Below are 23,828 nucleotides of genomic sequence, written 5' to 3' on the forward strand. Positions count from 1 at the left end.
CACTCGTACGCTCATCGCTGAATCTGCCTTCAGGGTCCTTCAGAGGCAGTCATACGTGAAATCTGACACTTAACTACAGTGATCTACTCCCACAGGGCCTGTGTTATTCGTTCCCATCTCACCGTCACAAGCCTGGTGACAAGGCTGTTTGCAGGGCACCGCTGTTGTGTGGCCGAGCTGGGATCCAAACCATCTCCACCCTACAGCCTCCTGCTGGAGCACCACGCCGCCGCTCCTCACCGGAGCATTGCCACCCTCTGCGCTATACGCTCACCGAGGGCAGAGCAAACTGTATGCAATAAGTACATGTGTGGGTCTCTCCAGTGAGCATGGCGGACATTACGCCTGGATTTCTAGCTGAGTATCTTTTTCTGCTCCCAAAGCTCTGGCACCTAAGTTTGAGGCGATTTGAATCCTGTAAAATGAGTTGCGATATATGTTAACATGCAGACTTTCATTAGGGGAAAACAGGACTAAAATGGTAGTAGTAGTGGTGGGGTGAGCAGCACTTAAAAAATTCAATATTGGGAATCCCCTGGCGGTCCAGTGGTTAGGGCTCGGCGCTTTCACTGCCCGGACCCGTGTTTGATCCCCGGTCGGGGAACTAAGATCCCGCAAGCCGCGCAGGGTGGCCAAAAAAAAAAGAATAAAAAGAATCGATATTAAACTTCCCCAATCTTGGACAAACAACTTTATTTAGGAAATCAAATAAATATGGTAAAAAATTATGCTAGCAACTTGATACAAAGATACAGGACCAAACTTAGAATTAATTGCTCAGGTTATTCAGAATGGAACAAAATCCTTCAAGTGCTCACAATTAGCACAGAAAATACGCAGTTATATTACTTGCTTTTCAGTGGACATTTACTGGTTTACTGTAAGATCCCACGCTGTTACAGTACAAAAAAGAGGCTACTCCTGCCCCCTCCGGTATACAGCCTAAATGGCCAAGAGCGCAAGTGTTAATGTGATGCAAGCTTTTCTTTGTTTACAATTCTAAAACTGCCTTACAACTTTTTACTAGTACAGCTAGCAACGGGTTCACTTAATCTTCAGTTTACTGTCTGAGGGAAAGGAGACATAAGAACATAACCTGTCACTTTGGTCCTAGCCTCCCACTTTACAAACATGGATCCAGGATTCTAGTATTACAGCAGGATCACTGTTCCCAGTCTCTGACAGGGGCAGGCCTGTGGCATTTGGCATTGCAAAGCTGTCTGCTGTGGCTTCTTGGCTTCTTAGTGTACATATACTACTTCTATGTATACTACCTATACGTTTTCATAACATCTCTAGATGTATAGATGAACCCATGTATGTGCTATCACCTTCATTCCCTACTGCAGAAGCTTTTGGTTTTAAATCTGCCTACCAAATCTTGACAATGACATTTGGTTCTGGATTGTTAAAACAAGATCACGCTATCTGAATGAGGAAAGTCAAAAGCTTATTCTCAGTTTTTAAAATAAAAATATTTCAAGCTTACTGATAAAGAGCTCTTCATAAATAACACTGTTCACAAGCAAGTATCAATCTGTTGATAATCATAAGAAACTGAATATACTATATTTAAATATAAAAGCAATTTCATTAGGTTTAGAGAAATTGAGACTACAACTAAAACTTTTCCATACTGTTTAATCAAGTTACTTACAATGTACACATTCCTGAGTACACCCCATTGTAGTGACACTGTTTACATCCGAATTTTTTGCATTCAGCTTAAAAGGTGTTTCTTCCCAAGAAACTGAACTTTTCTGTCAAATGCGCTTGATCGAATAGGAGAATTGGGTTCATAAAATGGATTCATTGCAAACTAGAAGAGAAGAAAGTATTAAGGTGAGCTTGTCAAAGTTAAAAGGCTGACATCATAAGTCTCTAAAAGGAAAATCTTTTAAAGTTTTAAATTAAGTCATTAAAGACATTCAAAGCAAAAGTCTGAAGACCACATTTTTAAGTTTCAATGAAGATGTTCCACTGTTAAATATTAACAGCCCCTTAAGGAAATTTCTGTCTTGGTGTTGAAGGGAAGTACCTGTGGCAGAACCCATGGTGGCACGTATGGTAAGTGCTGCCTGTGTGAGCAAAACCAACTCCCGGGATCCACCCTGTGTGTGAAATACAACTACATTCAACGTTCATTATCAAGATGTGGATTCATCTGGTAGGCCCTTTGGCTATATAAAACACATGAAAAATCTGATATGCTCAGAGTGAAGGAGAGGTTATCCCACACTGCTTTTAAAAGTTACTCTTGTGCGGTAGTTTTTAACAATCAGGTTTTTAATACTCTCCTTTAACACAAGGTGAGTGATCAGTTTCTCAGATAATGTAATGAGTATATGATAGTATGTGTGAGGGGAAATTAGTACTGGATGGAATCACAAATGAGGAAAGGAGTTACCAACTTTTACACCTTAATCACTTGATGTTGTCCATCTTTATAAGAGGGCTAAATATTCTTACTTGCTACTTCTGACTAGGAATATTGATTGTTAACTGTGCTGATATGCAAAAAACCTTGTCCAAATAGAGAAAGTTTAAATTATTAAGAATATACTGTCAGCACTGCAGTTTAACCACTCACATCTTATTACTATTTCATTTTTTCCAAATGAGTATCAAGACATGCGCGTGGCCCCTTTCTCCTTGAGTGACTTTGATAATACATGAATCACTTCCTGTTTATGATCTACATTCATTGTACTGTAACTTACTTGTTAAGTAGATGGAAAACATTTTACATTAAAATTATGAAGCAACTTCCCTTATACAGACTGCTTCTGTCTCTCGCTTTAGGGTTCCCTCATAAAATCAACTATATGCACCAAAAGGGGGAGAATGAAACCGATTTAAAAATAACTACGACTTGTTGTCCTGCCTACGTGGTAAGCTGGTGGTAGAGACCTGCCTGGTGAGGGAGCTGCCGGGAACCGTCCTGCTGGGGGAGAGCTCTGCTGAGAGGAGAGCTGTGCGGTCTAAGGGGGCTGCCTCAAAAGTTGGAATCTCTTTTATAACCAGATTTTACAAGGTACAGAACATACCATACCTTTATATATAAATCATAGACATCAGTAAAGAAGTTCTTTATCCCGTCTTCTTGCCTGATGTCATGCAGCATAATAAATCTCATATGTGAAATTATTAAGGTATAATCTTCTTTAGAAATGAAAACTGAAAAGCGATCAGTCGATACAATATTCTTCAAATGAGTCACATGCAGTGTATTTTGCGATGGAAAAGGTGAATCCGTACACTGGGTTCAAAGTTAGGTTAGTTTTATCTTGAAGAGAACATAATCTTTTTAAGTTAGAAAATAACTACAAAATAAAATCACCATTGATATGGTTCAGATAAACCTTAACTTTATATATGAGACTTGGTTTTAACATTATCTGTTAAACAAAAGGTGAGTGTTTTTTCCCCCTAAAAAAATAAAAGCCCCGTAAGTGGCAATGTTTACCTAATATTTTGCAGTCCACAGACTCAGAACCTGGCATCTAGGTCCCACCTTGGTCTAGTCTGTTACCCCAACCCTTTGTTAGAGCTCTTTATTAAACAGGTAAGGATATGACCCGCAGTGACGAATGCTGAAACGAACCACTCATTGAACTTGTCCACCGTCTTCAAGTACATGTTGTTTGACAGCCACATGTTCTCATCTACGAGGTCGAGAGCCGCGTGAGCTATGAACTGGTTCAGATGGCGGTGATCGTCCTAGGTGGCAGCGAGCAGCACCAGATTAACATTTCCTTACAGCGTCAAGAACAGCCACACTTCACTCTGCAAATTCTAGACACAGCTTTCGGGGGGGTGGGGGGAAGCTTTCTGCTTTTACTTCGATTATTGTCATGAGACTTACAGAGGTCTTCAGTGCTTTCACATTATTTTCTATTTTATAATCTGGTTTCGAAAGCTCAATAAATAGAAACAGCCAATTACTTAGTAAATGAAATGTGTCCAAGAAACTATATTTTTAAAATTTTGCAAGAAGGAAGTTACCAAGTTCTGTAACCATTTAAGCATGTGAAAAAAAGGATACTACATTAAAAAAAAAAGTAGATCCTGCTTTTTTTTTTGTTTTTCTTCCCCCTCACCATTCCTCCCTTCCCCTCAGCTCAGATCCTGCTTTCAAGAAGCTCGCATCTTTTTAGAGGAGGAAGACAGGAAAAAACAAGGTAGGCTGGGGCTGGGGGTAGGAGGCGGGGGCTTCATGTGCGGTGACACCCGGTGAGCAGTGGAGACAGCCTGGCACAGGGTCTTGAGGTACAGGGAGCTCACATGGCAGGGACCTGGGAGTGGCAGGCGGCCAGGCTCAGCCCCAGCTGCGTATCCCCTGTGCCGACAGCGCCAGGTGGTCCTGTCAAAGCCGGGGGTGTCCTTTTCATGGACTGTAAAGGCCTAACTGAAGAAGGTGGGACTGTCCCAGCAGAATGTGGAGAAGGAATTCACAACCTGGAATGCAGTCTCACTCCTGTGGAATTCTTACTTTCAAAATGCATTTTTCAAAGAACACCTCTGTTACAGGTTGAATTTGTGCCCCCTCCCCCAATCCCTGTGTTGCAGTCCTAACCCTCAGTACCTTAGAACGTGGCTGTATTTGGAAAGAGGGTCGTTGCAGATGTAATTAGTTACCATGAGGTCATGCTGCAGTTGAATGGGTCCCTAATCCAATGACGGATGTATTTATAAAAGGGGGAAATCTGGAGACAGTCGCGCACCTAGGGAGACTGGCACGTGAGGACTGCAGTTCTGCTGCCACAAGCTGAGAACTGCCAGAAGCTGGGAGAAAGGTCTGGAACAGACCTTCCCTAGCTCCTCTGGATGGGCACGGCCCTGCCAACAGCTTGGTCTCAGACTTCAGGCCTCCCCAGCTGTGAGACAAGACATTTCTGTTGTTCTAAGGCACGCAGTTCCGGGTACTCTGTGACGGCGGCCCTAGGAAACGAACATGACTTCCTTGCTGAGGAGGCTGTTCCCGTGCCTGGGTGGCCGAGTTGCCCTGGGAGCCCTCGCGTAGCTAAAGCACGTTTACACTTCCCCACGGCACCGTGACGGAGCCAATTTAACCCTCAGAGGAGTGGACGTATTTTGTCTGGCTCGCAGTAGTGCTTTCCCTGACACTGATGATCAGTCTTGAGACGTTAGAAGAAAACTGTAGAAATGGTTTACGGAGGTGAGTGGTAGCAGGAGAAAGAAGATGCAGTCACGCGACACTATTTTTACATGCACTGCTTTGCCTACCACAAGGCCACCGGAGTGAGAGAAAAACTGTAAGCAGCCGCGTACCACACAGAGCAACTGCGGCTGCAGGGACGCCTCACATCCAAGTGTTAACGAACAGTGTGCTCACGTGAATGTGGGAAAGTAACGTAGCAACAACACCTGCTACGGTAACACCTTGGATTTCTATCATATTTTAGTGGCAAGATCTGAATAGTTGAAAAGCGTCTTACACTGGACATTACACATCACATCTAATTTCAAACATCAGTTCCGGTCTTAAGGGACATTCAAGCCTATTTTTGGAGGTTGGGAGAAACATAGTATAACCTGTCGGCAATTTATTTGGAATATGCACTTGTACAGGGAGATGGAAGGGACCAGCTACGCTCATCCCAAGACTCTATGGCTCTGTTTACTCTCGGTGGCAACATGTTCTTGAAGCTTGTTTTTCGGGAACCACTCTTGACAAGAAGGTTGGGTGGCGTCACTGGAGAGGAGAGCACGAGGGCACCACGCGGCCAGTGGGTGCCACGTGGGGGTCGCCGAAAAAGGCCGCCATCTCGGGCAGCAGGAGGACGTGTAAGTCGGGGTCTCTTTTAACCCTCCCGGGGTAAGTGGATCTAGCACGTATGTCCTGCTGAAAAAGGTGATTCACGGGGACAGAAGGGACTTTCCTGGCATTTCAGGGCAGCACCACATGCTCCTGCAGACCCACTGCAGGTGAGCTATGTTTCTATGTGCTCAAGGAGCCGCCTTCACAGGGGGTGACACAGGGAACTGATGACCAGGGAGGGGAGACCCAGGGCATCTGCTAGTGCGTGCTAAGTGTGTGCTGAATTAGAGCACGAACAATTCAGAGGATACTCCTGGCTGGCTTCTATCAACCTATGGGACTGCAGAGCAACCCTCATTTAGTTGTGCTGGGTTCGTAGTTACCTCATCTGTCCAGATCTCTTGCAGTTCTAAAATCACATCCCACCATTATCATTACAGCAACAGAACAATTTTTTAAGGTTCCATACGCACTTTGGATTCTGCTTTTCCAGCTGGCAAAAACTCCATTTCAAAAACTGGATTATCATGGTGACCAACAATGACAAAGTAGAAGCTTCCAGACATTGTCTTCAATATATAGCTCCTAATTAAATGAAAATAACACATATTTTTAGTACTCAATACTGAAAACCAAAAACCAGGAAGTGACGAACTCCATTTTTTTTTTTTTTTTAACTTAAACCTGAATTGTAAAGGAGGTGGCCCCTAAGCTCGGCATGCTTTCCAGTATGCCACCATAGATACATGGCTTTTGGATGATACACATTAATCTGTGATATGTCCTGGAGAATCCACTACTACCTTTTCATACGGAAACTGGAAGACCTCTAATATGAAATCTTAAGAACAACATTCTCATGATCCGAAAGTGTGGAACATTTAGGGTAAGCTGGCTTAAACTTGGACTAGATCAGTCAGCCTTGGCGCTAACACCTGGGTGCTGATTAGGAAATACCTGACTTGCCTTGGAAATTTTCAGGACGGATGCTTCCAAGGAAGCTAAGAACCACTCTAGCGCATGTCCTTTACAGAAAGGAGAGCTCCTGGAGCGGTCAGCTACAGGCTGTGTGGTACTTGTATTCCCACCTCAAGGGGCTATGCACATAAAAGAGCCTGTTATATGCCTCTTCAAACACCATTTATGAGAGAGGAAGAAACAGTTTTGTACTCTAGAAGAGATGGAAGAAGTCATAATCCAAAAGGAAGACATTCTGAGTCATTAAGAGGTCTTGGAATGAGGGTTAATAGGTTTGCTACAGGAATAAAACAGAGAAAGTGGGGGGGGGGAGAAATCAGTGATTCTGGGGCATTTAGCACAATTGAAATCTGGATGGATGGACGGACAGATGGGCAGATGCATTTATGTATGTATTTTTCGTACGAGGTCTTTGGAATCAGACCAAGCTAGGTTCATGTCTAGCTCTAGCGACATGAGCACAGGCACGTGGAGACATGGGGTCTAGGAAGGCCTCCTCATGGGGCGGGGATCTGCTTCACTGGGAGTGTACAGTAAGGTGTGTCCGAACCCAGGGCCCATCGAGCCTCACTGGGACTTCCACGTGACGACATCTGAAGACCTTGGAAATGTATTTCCTGATGAGTACAACATTTTGTAGAGGAAATCACGGCACAGCTGGCCCCTTTCACTCTGGAATTGGAAGGCCGTGACTGGAAGAAAAGGAAGATAGGAGACTCGTGGCATGATGAAGTGAGTCAGATTTAAAAGGTTATTTGGGGCAGCGGTTGGCACACTACGGCCTGCGGGCCCAATCTGGCCTGGTCCGTCCTCTCACTACCATCTAAGGCTGCTCCTGCCCTACAATGACAGAGTGGGGTGGTCGCCACAGAGACCGTCTGGCCCTTTACAGAAAAAGGGGAAAGACGAGAAAAAGACCCAAACAGTAAAACTGGATAACAAAGGCAGGCAGGAATGATACAAAAGCTCTGCAAAACTAGGAGAATTGGCAGTAATTCTCAAGCACAAGTGAGGGGAAGAGGGATGGGAGCCTGAAATTTTAACCAAGTAAACAATGACATCATTCATTCTTGCCGGAATAGGTTTCATAGCTGGAGTTTGCCAAGGGAAGGGCTTACTTTCTTCAGCACAAACATTTAAGCAGCAGCAGGGGAAAAAAAAATACTGTAAGGAAGATACTTCTCCCCCTACACACATTTAGAAGCAGCAAGAGACAATATATGTACAAGGAAGATTACCCTCCTCCCCGCCTTCCCCCAAACCCACTCAACCCTATACGGAGACCCGTGTCTGGGAGAGAAGCACATCCTAAGAAAAGCGTGAGGATAAACAGAAAGGCAACTGCAGGAAATACCGCGTAAAGGGTCGATCACAAACTGCTCAGTTACACAGAACCAGAGCTGCCAATCGTGTGATTTCACACACAGCTGAAGAAGGTATGCAGCTCTCGATTCCATTCTGACAAGGAAAAGCTGAAAGGTGTAGTGGAAGAAAAGGAAGCCGCAGGAGAACATAACCATTTTGTCTCAGGAAGGGAATGTCCACAGTCATTTAATACTTGGGGCTTCTCTGCCTAGGTGGTGAGCAGAGGTGAGACACGCTCTAGAATTCCGTGCTGTCTGATATAGGGAACTTTCTGCGAGGATGGAGATGATCTACACCTGCTCAATTTTTCCATCACCTAAAATAGGGGCCCTTCAGGTGTCTCCAAGGTCTCGAGGTATGGAGGCAGTCACACAGAGCTTGGCAATGGATTAAACTGGGGAGCTGTGGGAAGAATCGAGCATGTTTCCAAAATGTCTGGCTGAGGTGATCAAGCAGAATATCAAGATGATGAACCTATTCACTGAGAACGGAAATAAGAAAGGGAAGGAAGAGGGATGAAAATGAACAGGTCAGTTTTGAACATGTGGTGGTAGCCAGAATAGCCCCCCCGAGCCCCACCAAGATGTCCACATCCTAATCTCGGGAAACCTGTGAATGTTAATCTATTCAATACATGGCAAAGGGCATTAAGGCTGCAGATGGAACTAAGGCTGCTCATCAGCTGATCTTCAGATGGGGCGAGGATCCTGGGCTACTCAGGTGGGCCCAATGTAATTACAAGCGTCTTTAAAAGTGGAAGAGGGCAGCCCCAGAGGAAAGTGCGGGGGAAGCGTGGCTGTGGAAGGATCGCCACGGAGATACAACGTTGCTGGCTTTGAAGAGGGAGGAAGGCGTCCTGCGCCAAGGAATGCGGGCGGCCTCTAGAAGCTGGAAAGGACAAAGAAACAGATTCTTCCCGAGAGCCTCCAGAGGGGATTTCAGCCCAGTGAGACCCGTGTTGGACGTGTATGCTACAGAACTGTAAGATGATAAATTTGCGTCGTTTTAAGCCAGTAAATTTGTGGTAATGTGGCCACAGTAGGAAACTAACACATGTCAAAGCTGAAAAAACCTGCAGGTATAAGAAAAAAGGAAATACTCCAGGAAGTGTCAGCAATAAAGGTAGGTGCATTCTATAGAGACTGGGGACAAAATGAGTTTATTTTCCGTGGGACGCGCGTTTTAGAGCCCTGTGGCAAGCGGGGGGAGGGCGGGCCATGGTGCGTGGAGGTGAAGCCACTCGGAGCAGTGGGGGAATGAGAGTATGGAAGAGAACAGCGGCTGGGGCTGGGTTTTTCCAGCAAGTATCCCCTACGGCTAACACAGCCCTTCCCCCCGCCCCTTGCCCAAAGGACCTGTGAGGAGGGGGCTGTCGTTTGGGCAGTGTGTGTGTGGGGCGCGGGGGATGGTGCTGGAATCTAGGAGAGGGAATGCAGGAAAGAGAGGCGTTGGGGGGATTAACTCTCCTCAACAAGGACGAGAACCTTCTGAAAGTTCCAGTGCCGAGGCCCTCGGGGCCTCAGGGGCCTGATTGATGAGTGCTGTGTCTGGGTGATGAACAGCACGTTTGTGAGAAGTTGCCATAGTTGTTAAAGTACCAATGAAGAAATCCTCCCTTGTAAGGGCAGGACTTGTCGGCTGAAGGGAGGGGAGCCAGGACTCCCATCTGTGGTGAAAACAGCTGTTTGTGGTGGCTAGAGCGTCTTGAGCTGCTTTTGAGAGAGGTAACTAAAGAAATGAACAAGGAGCTCAGGATTTCACTGAAAAGACCGTGTACAGGATGTAAGAAGGAGGGCACTAACTAGTAATGAACGTAAAAATGGGACCAGAAACCTGTGAGGCTAGCATTAGAAGGGCAAAAGCCCAAAACAAGCTGAAATGTGTGGAAGGCTTTCAGGCTACCACAGGAAAAAGCAAGGGAGAAAGGTCAATTAGTTGAGGCACCTGGTACATAAATAACACGGGACACAGGTGTGCTGAACTTGAGTTTTCTCAAAGAATGATTCTCACACGGCAAGTGTGGAAGCAGTTAGGTTAGGCAGGCTGTGAACCCCAAGACAGGTATGTTAAAGAAACAGTTGGGTTGACAACTGACGGTATAACTACTGGTCAGTGACGTTTGAGAAATCACAGGAACAGAAAAGAGCCAGTAACTGTTACTCCAACTTTGAGAAACAGAGAGGCTTGCCTCCCAGTCTGAGTACTTCCGAAGAGATTAAAACACCAACAGAAATAGGTATTAAATGCCTGTCTTCAGTCAGACACCATGCTGGGAGCTTTTATTACAAACTAAGTCATTTAATGTGAATCTCTAGACAAAAAGAGTGGGTTACGACTCACTCGCTTGTTCTAGGAGAACAAGTTATGTCAGACCTACACTCGCTCTTGAGGAAGGGAAATACGGAGACGGTGAGTCACTTTCTGAAGTCCTGTGGTTCTCTGCCTAAGAACCCAGGGGAGACCTGTAGCCTGGATGACAGCCTGTGGTACCCCCAGAGCCACGGCAGTGCCGGGGCCCAGGAAGTGCTCATTCTCTGCTGAAGGAGGGACAGTGCAGGGCTGACGGGAATGTTAAAGTGCTCCATGTCAGTCGACAGCATGGGGTCTCGAGGGAGCCTTTGAGGTTGACCTTAACCTAGTCCAGCTCAAGGTTTGCATCAGTAACTGAGATGAAGCCAATTTACCACACCCAAAGATAACATGCTAAGGGCACCTAATTTATTAGAAGGCTAAAGTTAGGATTCAAAAGATCTCCACGGCTAGGAGAAACAGGTGACATGAGCAGGACAGAATGTAAAAGGATTTGGAATAAAGTCCTGTACTTGGGCTGAAATCAGCCGCACAACAATAGGATGCGGGAGACCTAGTGTAAGAGCCGCTCATCTGTGAGAACCCGTTTTCATTTACTGCCAGCTAAATCGGAGGCGGCAATCTGATACAGCGGTTGAAAGAGCGAATGCAAGTCTAGGCTGCACAAAGAGAAGATGATGTCCTCATCGCTAATACTACCGTCTCTGGGGGACATGCTCAGTTCTGGGAATCACATTTTAAAACCATTAACTCTGAGCTGTGTGTGCTGGGAGGAGGGAGGCATCTAGGCTAGGGAATGCAGACAGAAGCTACTGAAGGAACTGAGGATGTTTAAACCGGGGGCGGGGGGAGACTTTTTTGCGGGGGCAGTGGGCTATGGTGCACTCTTTAAATACGATGCTGTCTAATGGGAAGGGATTTGACTAGGGATGGCAAATGGGTTTTTTCCCGTGAGCCCATTCTAATCAACTAGCAGTGAAGGCCAGGAACTGGTGCTGAGAGAGATTCTGAGACTACGGGTGGTCAGGGGGAAAGGCTGCTGTGATCAGGTACCCACATCTGCTACGGGTTTGGGAGAGGGCAGTGCCTATGGGAGCGCCAAGTATTTGCTAGCTCTGAACTAGACAGACTTATTCCAAACTGTTCCAGAGGCCAAGCCTAGGGCTGCTCCTTTGAGGTTACATGGAAAGACATTTGGGTCAATATAATTGAGAACTTTGTAACAATTAAAGAACTATCAGGCTGCCTTGTGAAGTGACACCGCCCCCCCGCCCCTGATCACTAGACGTGTGTTAAGGGAAGGCTGGAAGACTACTAGTAGTGCCAGACTGGGAGGATGAACCCGATGAACTTAGAAGGCCCCTCCGAGACAACTCATGGATGCCAGTTCCAAAACCACCCATTTTTACAGCAAACCTCTTTACAGTCTCTATAGAGGAACTTCTGGAAAACTTCCCTGTGCTCCCAAGAGCAGTGGCTTCAGTTGTTCCATAGACCTGGGGCTGGAAGACTAACCTAGTGTGGCACAAGACATGTCCACTGCAATAAGCAGGATGAATACTGTTGATAGTTCTCTAATAGGACATTTTTCCTATTAATATTAAAAGCAATTCCTCTGCCTCACCATAAGTGAGGTTATGCTGGCTTTTGGACATTTAATCTAAATCTATTCAATTTGGGCACCAAAGGTTGGGGATAAGAGGGTCTTCAGGCACAGATGTGTTTTTATTTAACAGTACTTGCAACATATTAACATCGTCTTAGAACATTTTTCATCATCTCACTATTCTGCTCAAAAGTCTTAATGTTTCTCATCTACAGGGATCAAGTACCAGTATCAAAAACGTAGTCCCACGTTGCTCTGTACAGCTTTTCTCAACCTCATTGCTCTACCCTGGCTATAGTGGACTGGTATACTTTTTTTCTCCCCCACTGATTGTGTCCACTCCAGATTTATCTCTCTCTTCATGCCTGGAATACTCTCCCTCATTCCATGTGTAAACCTCACCCATCTTTCAAAGCCCACCCAAATTCCTCCTCCTCCAGGTATTTCCCAACACCAACCTACACGCTGTCTACCTCCTATGGAAGCCCTGTCACTCTTGATGCCTCTTAAATTCTCTAAGCCTTTCACCGCCAGGGGTAAAAATTCATTGTACTCATCAGTGCTGTTCACAAAACCATCACTGGCCCAATTTTGTCCTCATGGGGCTTAGATACCTTATACCCACAGCATGGGGCTCTGGAGTCAGGCCAGATGCCTCACTGCTCTTGAAAGGGTCCTGATTTTTTTTTGTTTTTTTTTTTTTTTACTCCTTTCAGAATGTTCCCCCTTCCTCCCATGCTTTTTGCCCACCATCCAAATTCAACCCAACAAGGCCCTGATGAAATCACACTTTTCAGAGATGTGCCCACTCATGTCCATCTCCAACCATTTTTCTAAAATCGTTACCCAGTCTACAGTGCATCTTAGTTCTTAGTCAATTCTCTGTAATGTTTTCATTATTGCTTCTTGAGAGACTGGTTTCTTTTCTTTCTAATTAGATTTAAGTATCTGGGGGACCCGGCTCACGTATCTTCACAGCACGTACAACATGGGTACTCAAAGTTTAGCTCACTGGTTTTCAACCAGGGGCAATTTTGCCTCCCAGAGGACACGTGGCAATGTCCGGAGACATTCATGGTTCTCAGAACCGGGGGCGGGGGAGAGCAGGTGCTACTGGCATCTATTGGGTAGAAACCAGGGATGCTTGCTCAACATCCTGCAGTACGCAGGACAGCCCCACAACGGAGCATTTTCCGGCTCCAAACGGCAATAATGCCGCGGTTAAGAAACCCAGGGTGAGCTGAATGACCCAGTGAAAGGTACAAGAAACAAAGCCCCCGAGCAGGTGGCCGTTTGCAGGTTGAATCGCGGTGTGGACTGGCCCGGTGGGTTGTGAAGAGCTCAGCCGGCCCCGGGGCAGAGAGGAGAGACAGGGCCAACACTCGGACCCCGTGGGGCCGGGGACATCCCCCAGAGTCCCGGAGCGCCAGCCGCCCACTCGCTCCATTCCCTACCTGCGGCGAGACGCCGGGAACGGTAACGCCCAGTCAGTTCCCGCGGCCGAGACCCGCGTTCCGCAGCTTCCGTAGGCACTCTACAAGCAGCCCTCGCGAGACTCCGCTGTTGCGCTCTCGCGATAGTGGGCGGAGCTTCCAGCCGCAGCGCGGCGCAGCTCCGGGCTTGCGCTGTAATGCTCCAGAGTAGGGCGGCTGGGCGTGGAGGACTTCGGGGAGGGGAGGGATCAGGTCTGAGCGGTTCCAACTCCGGCTAGTGCCGCGCCTTCTCTGGCCTTCTGTCTCCGGTCTCAGCCCTCCAGCCGCCCGTGAGAGTCCCGCGTGGGCCACAACCACGCCCACCTATCAGAACCGCGGAGAAAGGAAGTGCGTGTCTCTGCCTGAGTTCTTAGTTCGGAGTTCAGCTTGTTCCTCCCGTTTTTCTGGGACAGCGGCAGGGCTCTCCGGCCAGGGATTCCCCTAGGCCTGGGCTCGCACCCCGGTCTCGGGCTCTAACTCTGGGCACAGTGGGGAGGGCTCGGGAGGAAGCTGACACCTGATACCTCAGGTAGATACATCTGCCCCCTCCTCGGGGCGGGCGGAAGTGAAGCCTTTGTTTGTTTCCGTTAAACCGCCTTTGGCTTCCTTGGAGCCCACCGATCCGTCTTCAGAAATTCACGTCCCCTCTGCCCGCCAGGTAACCCGTAACCGTTTTCTCTTCTAGGCCACCATGCTCCCCACATCTGACGTGTTGAGTCAAGATGAACTGCGCAAAAAGCTGTACCAGACGTTTAAGGATCGGGGTATACTGGACTCACTGAAGGTATCACTTTTAGGCATAGCTGTTACATAAATTTTACAGGTGTAACCTGTAACAGGTAGTCCACATGTAAATACATCCATGTGTTGGGCTTTAAAAATAGCATGATACACAGATCGTATTGGTGAATTACACTGCTCTGTTCCTGTGTAACTCTTAAATCGTAAAACAAACACATTTTAGTAAGGTTAGGTTTGTTTTAAAAATTTGGTTTACAGGTACCTGAGTTAGTAAGTGGTTTTGTAATACTCATATTTGAATAGAGGATATTGTCACCATATAGAAAACATGAAGGGACTGCTTACTGTAGAAAAGTTGGGGGAATGAGAAATTTCTTCTTTAAAGTATATTGAAAGGTATAAATACTTGAGCAGCAAATATTTCTTAGTACACTTCATGTATGAATTAACAGCAAGGAGTAGGATAGCTCAAATGTGTTTTCATTACCATATACATTTCAAAAGACCATTTTACACTTAAAATGGGAAATTAAGGACAATTTGTTCTTGTCTCCATTGTTTTTGTAACTTAAAAATACTGTAGACTCGTGAAAAATACTTCAAACTCATCTGAAATATAGAAAAGCATACAAGAGAAGTCATCTCTAATACAAGTACTAATTGGCATAATGTTGTATGTATTTGTGTATCTTCTTTACTATTATATGGTGAGCATTTTCCTGTGTCCTTAAATGTGTCTTGAAATTCTCATTTTCATTGGCACCAGGCTCATCTTTGGATCTTTGGACATATGGGTAATTTATGCAGCATTCCCTTGTTATTGAATATTTAGGTTATACCCAGGTTTACATATTCCTTCAATTGCATCTCTCACTTTTTGCCTAGGATAGATGAAGTGGTATTAATGAATCAAAGGGCGTGAACATTTGTAAGGTTCTTGGTGTACACGTCTTGTTTTAGAAAGGTTGTAATACAACTGACCCTTGAACAACATGGGTTGGAACTGCTCAGGTCCACTTATATGTGGACTTTTTTCAATAAATACCTACTGCAATACTACACTGTCTGTGGTTGGTTGAATCTGCCGATGCAAAACAGGGGATGTGGAGGGGGCTCCTAACCCCTGGTGGTTCAAGGGTGAACTTCAGTTTGTATTCCACCAGCAGTTTGAGAATGCACGTCTCTCTCCCATAGTATGATCATGACATGTTTTAAACCAATCTAAGACTGAGAAACTCTATTATTTTAACATTCTTTCTTTTGTTTATCAGTGAGGTTGCATATATTTTCTGGCCATGTGTATGTTTTCCATGGATTGGTGGTTCATGTTGCCCTTGCCCATTTTTTTCCCCTAGGGTGCTGGTGTTTTCTTATTGATACGAGTTCTTTTAATGGAAACTTAATCTTTTTTCCCATTTTTGTGGCAATACTATCTGTCTTCAATTTTAATTTGGCTCTAAAAATACTGAAGTTACATTTTTATGTGGTCAAGTCTCTTGTTTACTTTTTTTGTGCTGATTATTCTCAGTCATTTTCCACTGAGAATGAATATTCACTTAAGTTTTTAAAAAGGCTCTTTTTTACGGTTCATTCCTTAACCCACCTGAAATTAGTTGTAGTATATCACGCATTAGTCCACTTTCTTAGGCGGAATGGTTCTTGCGTCTGGGCATGGTGTTTGTTCTCTTACTGTCCTTTGGGTTTGGTTTGGTAGGGTTTTACTTCATGTCTATAGTCCAGTTGATAATGACCTATCATTATCCATTTTGAGCTATCCTTGTTAGGCTTCGGTATCAGGATTATGCTAGCCTTGTTCACTTGACAGCTGCAGCCTATCCTAAGGAGAAATACTGTTTCTTGTTTGCAGCTGGCCATTCAGTTTGTTATTCCAGCGTGATCAGTGGCTGGGGGGATTTTGGCAGGGCAGATTTTTACTTTCTCAGTCTGAGCTAATTTACTTTCTCAGTTTAATGACCTGAGTGAGTTCTAATTTTTACAATTCATTGAAGTTTTGAGTGGCCTAGTTCACTTTCTCTTTGGGTGTTTGGAAAGAATTTGTATTTATGATTAAGTACGGAGTCATATGGGTGTCTGGTAAATGAAGTTTATGAAAAATCTTCTTTTTCCTTATTTTGAGTCTACTCTGTCAATTGCTGAGAGATGTGCTGAGGGTTCCGGGTCCCTAAGTCTTGTCTCTCCTACTTCCCCTCCCCCCACAATAATTGGCCTTCTTTCTTTCTTTTTTTTTTTTTTTTTGAGCAGAGAAAGGTTTATTGCAGGGCCAAGCTACGAAAACAGGTGGCTTGTGCTCAAACCCGAACTCCCCTATGGTTTTTTGGGGAGAAGTTCTCATAGGCACAATTTGGGGTGAGGGCTCTGTCCTTACTTCTGTCTTAGGGACGTTGCAAGCTTTAATTCTGAATAGATTTCCCTCTTTGCACTGGCTGCTGGAAAGCCCCTGGCCAGTTTTTTTTAGGTAAGAGGTGGATTTATTTAGAGAGAAACACTCCACAGAGTGTGGGCCATCTCAGAAGGTGAGAAAGCCCCCCCGGCCAGTTTTTGGATTCCTTCCAGCAAGTGCTAGATGGCATGCTTTTTGGGTGTATCAAGATGGAAATTCATCTGTAATGTCATTCCACTGTTTGCTACTCTTCCTTTTACCTTGCTTAAATCCCTCATTTAATTCTTAGCCATTTCAGTACTTGTTTGCAAGACACCCTAAATCCTTGTGTTAATTAAGCTGAATCTAAGTATATTTCTTCTTTACTATGTTACAAATTAAACCACTAAATTTTACTGGTGGAGGAGGCTTTAGTTTTCTCTTTTCAGTTACTTAACTGTATCAGATGAGGGAAAGCATATATATTCTATTTAGTGTAAATGTGTTTTTACTCTAGGATTTTATTTTATTTATTTATTTTTTTTGAATTTTTGAATCTTATTTTTTAATACAGCAGGTTCTTATTAGTTATCTATTTTATACATATTAGTGTATACATGTCAATCCCAATCTCTCAATTCATCCCACCACCACCCCCTGCCCCTGGCACTTTCCCCCCTTGGTGTCCATACGTTTGTTCTCTACATCTGTGTCTCAATTTCTGCCCTGCAAACCGGTTCATCTGTACCATTTTTCTAGGTTCCACATACATGCGTTAATATACGGTATTTGTTTTTCTCTTTCTGACTTGCTTCACTCTGTATGACAGTCTCTAGATCCACCCACGTCTCTACAAATGACTCAGTTTCGTTCCTTTTTATGGCTGAGTAATATTCCATTGTATATATGTGCCACATCTTCTTTATCCATTCGTCTGTCGATGGACATTTAGGTTGCTTCCATGACCTGGCTATCGTAAATAGTGCTGCAGTGAACATTGGGGTGCATGTGTCTTTTTGAATTATGGTTTTCTCTGGGTATATGCCCAGTACTATAGGATTTTAGATACACATATAAGTTCTGTTCTATGCTACTAATATAGAACTATATATAGAACTAATATATTCTCTGTAGCTAAAGGATAGAAGAAAGAGATGTAACGAGAACTTCATTTGTTTCTTGTTTGTATTCTATTAATAACAATTCCTTAGATGTCATTTACTGCTGAACCCTGTGAATCTAGGCAGTGTACTCTTAAGCTCTGCCCAATTGTATGTTTCAGATTACATGCAAAATAAATTAGAACAAATATCCAGCAGTCTGATTAGGGGATTTTTTTAAAACCAAAATGAATAATAACACTGGTGTTATAACTTTGAGAAAATTAGCCACCTTGAGCCTAAATTTCCTCATTTATAAAATAGGGGAAAATTATTATATTTCATAATGTCTAGAATTGTAAATAGTCCACGTGAAAGTGAATCTTAATAAGCCTTTTTTGGGTTTACTGATTTTTCTCTTGTGTATACTATTTCTGTTTTGGGAACCTAATTTTATTTTGATCAATATACTTAAATATATTTAACCCAGTATTATTTTCGTATCCTCCAACAATTTGCAGAGAGGTGAGGAAGTAGCAGAGTTTTCTCCTGTATTTGGTACCCCAATGAAAAGTTGCTGAACTGGGCTTGTAGGGAAGCGAAGTTAGTCTTACCACGTTCTGGCTCACCACCAGCTCACTTGGAAGCTGGTGAAAGCAAGCTACTTTTTCTAGAACCCACTGGGCTGCTTGTCTCACAGGGTAAGACAGAGTGTCCAGGGGAAGGTTCCTAACTTGGGGCCATGGATTTAGAACCATTCTGGAAACAAAAGGAAGGATTCTAATTCATGTGACAAGTCTGTGTTCCGCCAGTGGAAAAAATCCTGCTGAAATTTTTTTTCCCTCTTGTTTCATTTTGTATTTGATCTAGACGCAACTCCGAAACCAGCTAATTCACGAGCTGATGCAGCCTGTACTGAGTGGCGAAGTGCAGTCCCTCTCCCTGTCAGTGGAAGGGAGCTCCCTCTTAATACGCGCTTCCAACTCTCTAGTGGCAGATCACTTACAGAGATGTGGCTACGAATGTGCGCTTTCTGTCTTCTTTCCCGAAAGTGGTTTGGCAAAAGAAAAGGTAACACCTTTGCTTCTCTGTCTCTGAATTTTCTGTTCACAGCTTCTCCCTCAGGCAATAGCTAAGTGCTCCTAGGCTAGCTGGGTCCCTTTCTTGTTTATCTTTGAAATTACATCATGTGTTTGTTATAATGTGACAAAGGAGTATGAAATCTGACATTGTTACCAATTCCTTGGTATCTTGATTTGTCTTTATAAAATTGTGATGTTTTGGAGCTAGAAGTGATCTGACACTCTGTGGTCTGAGGACGCAAAACTGCCATTTATGTTGAATGTCTGTTGTGAGGCTGGCACTGCTGGTCACTCTGCAGGTGGTACATGTATTACAGATGAGGATCCAGAGTCTGGAGAGGTGGGGTGATTTGCTCAAGGTCACATGACTGGTAAGTGGCAACGCAGGGCAGTAAATCTAGAGCTACAGTGTGCCGTCTTCAGTATGCTGCAGTCTCTTCAGATATTTGTCGTCTTTGTGATGACATAAGAGAAGGGAGGGATGAGTAACTTTTGAAAACCTGTGGAGTTCTTAAATACTACAATACCTTTTACCACTTTCCTAATGATTGTCACTATCTTTCCACCAACCACTGAACATACTAGTCATGCTTGGTTATTTTAAAGGTAGATATGGCACACTTTCCCTATTTTTCTTAATAGACTTAATTTTTTAGAGCAGTTTAGCTTCACAGCGAAAATGAGCAGAAAGGGAGGTTGCCCTTCTGCTCCCTAACCCCACACGTGCAGGCCTCCCCGGCTATCAGCATTTGTATGTTCGGTGAACCTGCGTTGGCACATCATTATCACCTGAAGTCCATAGTTTACATTAGGGTTGACTCCTGGGGCTGTCCCTATGTTTTTACTCTTTATCTTGGCCATAATTGTCCACAAGTGTGGTATTCAGCTGTTTTAAGAGAACAGCAGTGTTATTATTGGAAAAACTTAAAATTTAAATATGCTGTATTAATTCATTAACAATCAAATTTTACCAGCATTAGGAATTCTTTGTTGATCCTTCTATCTAACTTTCTAATTACATTTCACAATTTTGCTCCTAGAATGAATAATGTCAATTATGTGGTTATAGCAGTGATTATCTAGTTCATACACTTAAAGATTTCTATACTCTAAAATACTGTGCAGAATATTCTTTAATGGAAAACTAATTGTAGATTGTATCAATGTTCTCAGGGTAGACACAGCATGTATTTCTGTAGTATGTATTGTTTACTAAGAATACTCAAACTCTTTGACCACATGTGTATCTAAGATAGTTTTAAACATTTTGTAGTTGTAAAGATAGTACAAACTCAGTTTATTTACATTTTGAAGCAATAGTAATTTTAAAATGTCATTGCAATTGAAAGACCCTGGAATGCACTCATATATTCATTGGTGCCTCAGATGTTTGAGTGTTTCTTATCTGTAAAGCATTAACCATTTCTGTTATTTCTGTTAGGCACATCATTTTTGATGTGAATTATTTGGAGGTTAATTACGTGATCAAGAGAAAAATTTTATCCTTTTGACTGCAGCGTTTATTGTAACTTATTATAAGAAAGCTTACGTGTTACATTATTAGCATAGTTATAATCTTATTTAGTCTGAACCATGATTTTTAGTCTTAAATTGGGATGTTTCTGAATATATCACTTACACGTTGATGTTAAAATCTGTGTACTTTTTTTTTTTTTTTTTTAAGGTATTTACTATGCAGGATCTATTACAGCTCATTAAAATCAACCCTGAATCCAGTCTGTACAAATCACTGGTAGGATTGTTTCGTTTTTATAACCTGCTTTGGTTTGTTAATAATAACGGAATAGTTGAATAAAGGTAAAATATTTTCTTTTAACAGATTTCAGGATTTGACAAAGAAAACCAAAAAGGTAGGAGCCTTCATCTTTGTAGAGAATAGGAACATTTTTGTTATGTATTGTTTTGTATAAAAGTATGAAACTAATAATTTTCAGGTGGAAGAATAGGGAATTTGAATTGAATCATTTGACTTTTTTCCTTGCTGACAATACCTTTTTAAATAGAACAATTCATCTGTTTTACAAATGTGGATCCTTTCCCCCAAATTTTAACCTTTTAAAATCGCTATTACTCAAATGAGAAAACTAGAGACAGCATCAAGAGCCCTACAAACGGATTGAAAGTTGGTCTTTGTAGAGATACCCACTGTTTGGAACATTTCCAAAACAAAAACAAATAACGTTTAGGCCACTATCTTTGTATCCTAGATATGCCCCTAAGTACAATATATAGAGTATTGTATTAATATTGGCTTAAAGAATGAAATATCTGTTCAGTAGTGTGCTTTTTTTTTTTGTTTATATAGGCCTGATAAATTGCTTTAATTTTGGCCTTGATAATAACCTTCAAAGAGTCCATAACTACTCTGAGATAATAGAAAATGTATATATTGATCTCTGCCCCCAGCTCCTGGCACACAGCTCCCAAAATCCTTGTAATGTCCTAAGTGATAAGAACACAAGGAGCATATCTTGTTCTAGTATTGGTCTTTGACCTCCATTCTTGACAGAGGTCTCCTGGAACCCTTGTAATTTCCTGGGTGATAGGAGTGTCTTGTGTTCGAATGAGCCAACACTATGCGGGTCCCTGGATGACTCCTGGATGAGGCTGGTCACTGGAAAGACCAAGCCATGATTAGAAACTTGAGATTTTCAGCTTTGCTCCCCATTCTGTTGAAGGGAGGAGGACTGAAAATGAATAATCGATCATTTTTGTGAATAATCGATCATGAATGTGTGATGAAGCCTCCATAAATCGCAAAAGTATGGGGTTCGGAGAGCTTCCAGGTTGGTGAACACATTGAGGTGCTAGGAGATTGGCACACCTGGAGAGGGCATAGAAGCTCCGGGCTCCTTCCCACATGTACCTCACCCTGTGTATCTCTTCTGTTTACTGTTCAACTGTATCCTTTATCATATCCCTTTTTATATATATAAATTTATTTATTTTATTTATTTATTTTTGGCTGTGTTGGGTCTTCGCTGCTGCGCGTGGGCTTTCTCTAGTTGCGGTGAGCGGGGGCTACTCTTCGTTGCCGTGCACGGGCTTCTCGTGTGGTGGCTTCTCATTGCGGAGCACAGGCTCTAGGCACGCGGGCTTCAGGTTGCGGCATGCGGGCTCAGTAGTTGTGGCTCGCGGGCTCTAGAGCGCAGGCTCAATAGTTGTGGCACACAGGCTTAGTTGCTCCGCAGCATGTGGGATCTTCCCGGACCAGGGCTCGAACCCATGTCCCCTGCCTTGGCAGGCGGATTCTCAGCCACTGCGCCACCAGGGAAGCCCCCTATCATATCCTTTAATAAACTGGTAAACGTAAGAAAGTGTTTCCCTGAGTTTTGTGAGCTGTTCTGGTACGTTAATGAAGCCCACGGAGGAGGTTGTGGGAACCCCTGTGTATAGCCAGTTGCTCAGAAGCACAGGTGCCAGCCTGGGCATGTGACTGGCACCTGAAGGATGTATAGGTATGGTGGCAGGGGGTGGTCAGTGTGGGACTGAGGCCCTTAACCCACGGGGTCGGATGCTGCCTCCAGGTGGACAGTGTCAGAATTGAGTTCAAGTGTGGGCCACCCATCTGGTGTCGCGGAGAACGGCTTGATGTGAGGGAAAAGCCCCACACACTGGGTCACTGGGAGAGTCGGGAGTAAGTGTTGTGAAGTGTTCTGTGTAAAAGTCAAGGGGCCCACAGGGAGGGGAGAGATGGGAGGGAAGAGGTGGGTTTTTCCCTACACAGAAGGAGGGAGGCTGAGGTTTTTTCCCTTTACAACTGCTGTGGGTGACAGGCCACAGGCTGGACTTGATGATGGACTTGGTAGTATGAACATAAGCTGGTAACTTGCCTGTAACGCATAGTTGTTATTTAGATCTTTTCCAAAAAATCCGTAACATCATGTAGTGGCCTTTTTGTGTTAGTGTGCTCCTTGATTTTGTCTGTTGCCGGCATTGCTACCCTCCCTGCTGGGACATTAATTCAGGCCTTGCCATTTGGCGAACACTTGAGTACCTACTTTCTGCCAGTCATTATTCTGTGACTTAACTGCCTGCTCTCCCGGGAGTAATGTTAGCAGAGGATAAGTACATTGGATCAAAAGACATTCTGTTTTTATTTTACTGTATTATTGAAGTATAGTTGACCTACAATGTTGTTAATTTCTGCTGTACAGCTAAGTGATTCCGTTATACATACATGTACATTCTTTTTCATATTCTTTTCCATATGGTTTATCACAGGATATTGGATATAGTTCCCTGTGCTCTATAGTAGGACCTTGTTGTTTATCCATCCTATGTATAACATTTGGATCACAAGACATTCTAGATCACCTGCAAAGTAGGTCATCCTTACTGAAGTTGAGGATGGTAGGTGATCCTAGGTTGTAGATTCTGTGGCCGTGCTGTTTAGTGTAACTCTGTGATGGGAATGTCTGTATGTGTGTTGGCCGATACGGTAGCCACTAGCCACATGTGGCTATTGAGCATTTGAAATGCGGCTAGTGTGACTGAGGAACTGAGATTTTAATTTAAGTAGCTACACGTGACTAGTGGCTGTCACGTTGGACAGCACAGTTCTAAGTAAATAGCTGCTGTCTGTAGTGTAACTATTTCAGAAAGGAATTTAGGGCTTGAAGGTATATTAAGAAATAATCCGTTTATTTATAGGTATTTATACTATTAAAAATAGCTTTTCACCTTTAAGCACTCTTTAAATCTTTCTAGTTCAGAAAGACATCTGGCTAACATCTCTTAGCAGCTTTACCCAGCATCCTAGTAAAATTTCTGAAACTCAGAAAAACTGAGTTGCAGACATGTCATGCATCCTAATGACATAATTTGGATAGAATTCTTGGCTAACAGTAAAGCAGCTACTGTTAAAATGAAATGATTTAAAAATTGGTGGCTCTCCATTAAGAGATTGAGACCATCAGAAAACATGTAAGAAGATGTTTTGTACCTAACTGTTGTGTATTCCCTGACAGAGATCTTTGGTTTTATCTTAC

General features: G+C 43.6%; 2 protein-coding genes across 7 annotated transcripts in view; one reads left to right on the plus strand and one right to left on the minus strand.

Annotated features, from left to right (window-relative positions):
• Positions 1 to 1,626: 1,626 nt before the first annotated feature.
• Positions 1,627 to 13,629, minus strand: TRAPPC2 (trafficking protein particle complex subunit 2). Its single transcript, XM_082447319.1, has 5 exons — positions 13,496 to 13,629; positions 6,256 to 6,367; positions 3,572 to 3,720; positions 3,053 to 3,134; positions 1,627 to 1,819 (listed from the first exon to the last, which is right to left on the minus strand). Exons 2-5 carry the CDS (start codon positions 6,346 to 6,348, stop codon positions 1,721 to 1,723), a joined length of 423 nt encoding a protein of 140 aa, XP_082303445.1. The 5' UTR covers positions 6,349 to 6,367; positions 13,496 to 13,629; the 3' UTR covers positions 1,627 to 1,720.
• A 43-nt stretch (positions 13,630 to 13,672) lies between these two features.
• The window catches only part of OFD1 (OFD1 centriole and centriolar satellite protein), a 61,903-nt gene continuing 51,747 nt past the window's right edge, over positions 13,673 to 23,828 (plus strand). For 2 of the 6 annotated variants that reach the window (XM_082446970.1, XM_082446973.1), the window contains exons 1-5: positions 13,674 to 14,042; positions 14,199 to 14,297; positions 18,605 to 18,805; positions 20,501 to 20,569; positions 20,657 to 20,687. In XM_082446970.1, the coding sequence (XP_082303096.1) occupies positions 14,205 to 14,297; positions 18,605 to 18,805; positions 20,501 to 20,569; positions 20,657 to 20,687 (394 nt within the window). In that variant the 5' untranslated portion in view covers positions 13,674 to 14,042; positions 14,199 to 14,204. Of the gene's footprint in view, positions 14,043 to 14,198; positions 14,298 to 18,604; positions 18,806 to 19,053; positions 19,188 to 20,500; positions 20,570 to 20,656; positions 20,688 to 23,828 lie in introns of those variants that run through there. The other 4 variants (XM_082446974.1, XM_082446971.1, XM_082446972.1 and 1 more) reach the window with 4 other exon arrangements.

The sequence above is a fragment of the Balaenoptera physalus genome (genome assembly GCF_965194825.1).
Source record: "Balaenoptera physalus genome assembly, chromosome: X".
Taxonomy (NCBI): Eukaryota; Metazoa; Chordata; class Mammalia; order Artiodactyla; family Balaenopteridae; genus Balaenoptera; species Balaenoptera physalus.

What these genes read in the sequence shown, in the direction of transcription:
- TRAPPC2 (XM_082447319.1), bottom strand. Translation starts at nt 6,348, where the DNA reads ATGTCTGGAAGCTTCTACTTTGTCATTGTTGGTCACCATGATAATCCA. An exon ending in CTGGAAAAGCAGAATCCAAA is followed by an intron (nt 3,721 to 6,255) that starts GTGCGTATGGAA and finishes GCTGCCACCTAG; the next exon opens with GACGATCACCGCCATCTGAA. An exon ending in TTCGTCACTGCGGGTCATAT is followed by an intron (nt 3,135 to 3,571) that starts CCTTACCTGTTT and finishes AATTTCACATAT; the next exon opens with GAGATTTATTATGCTGCATG.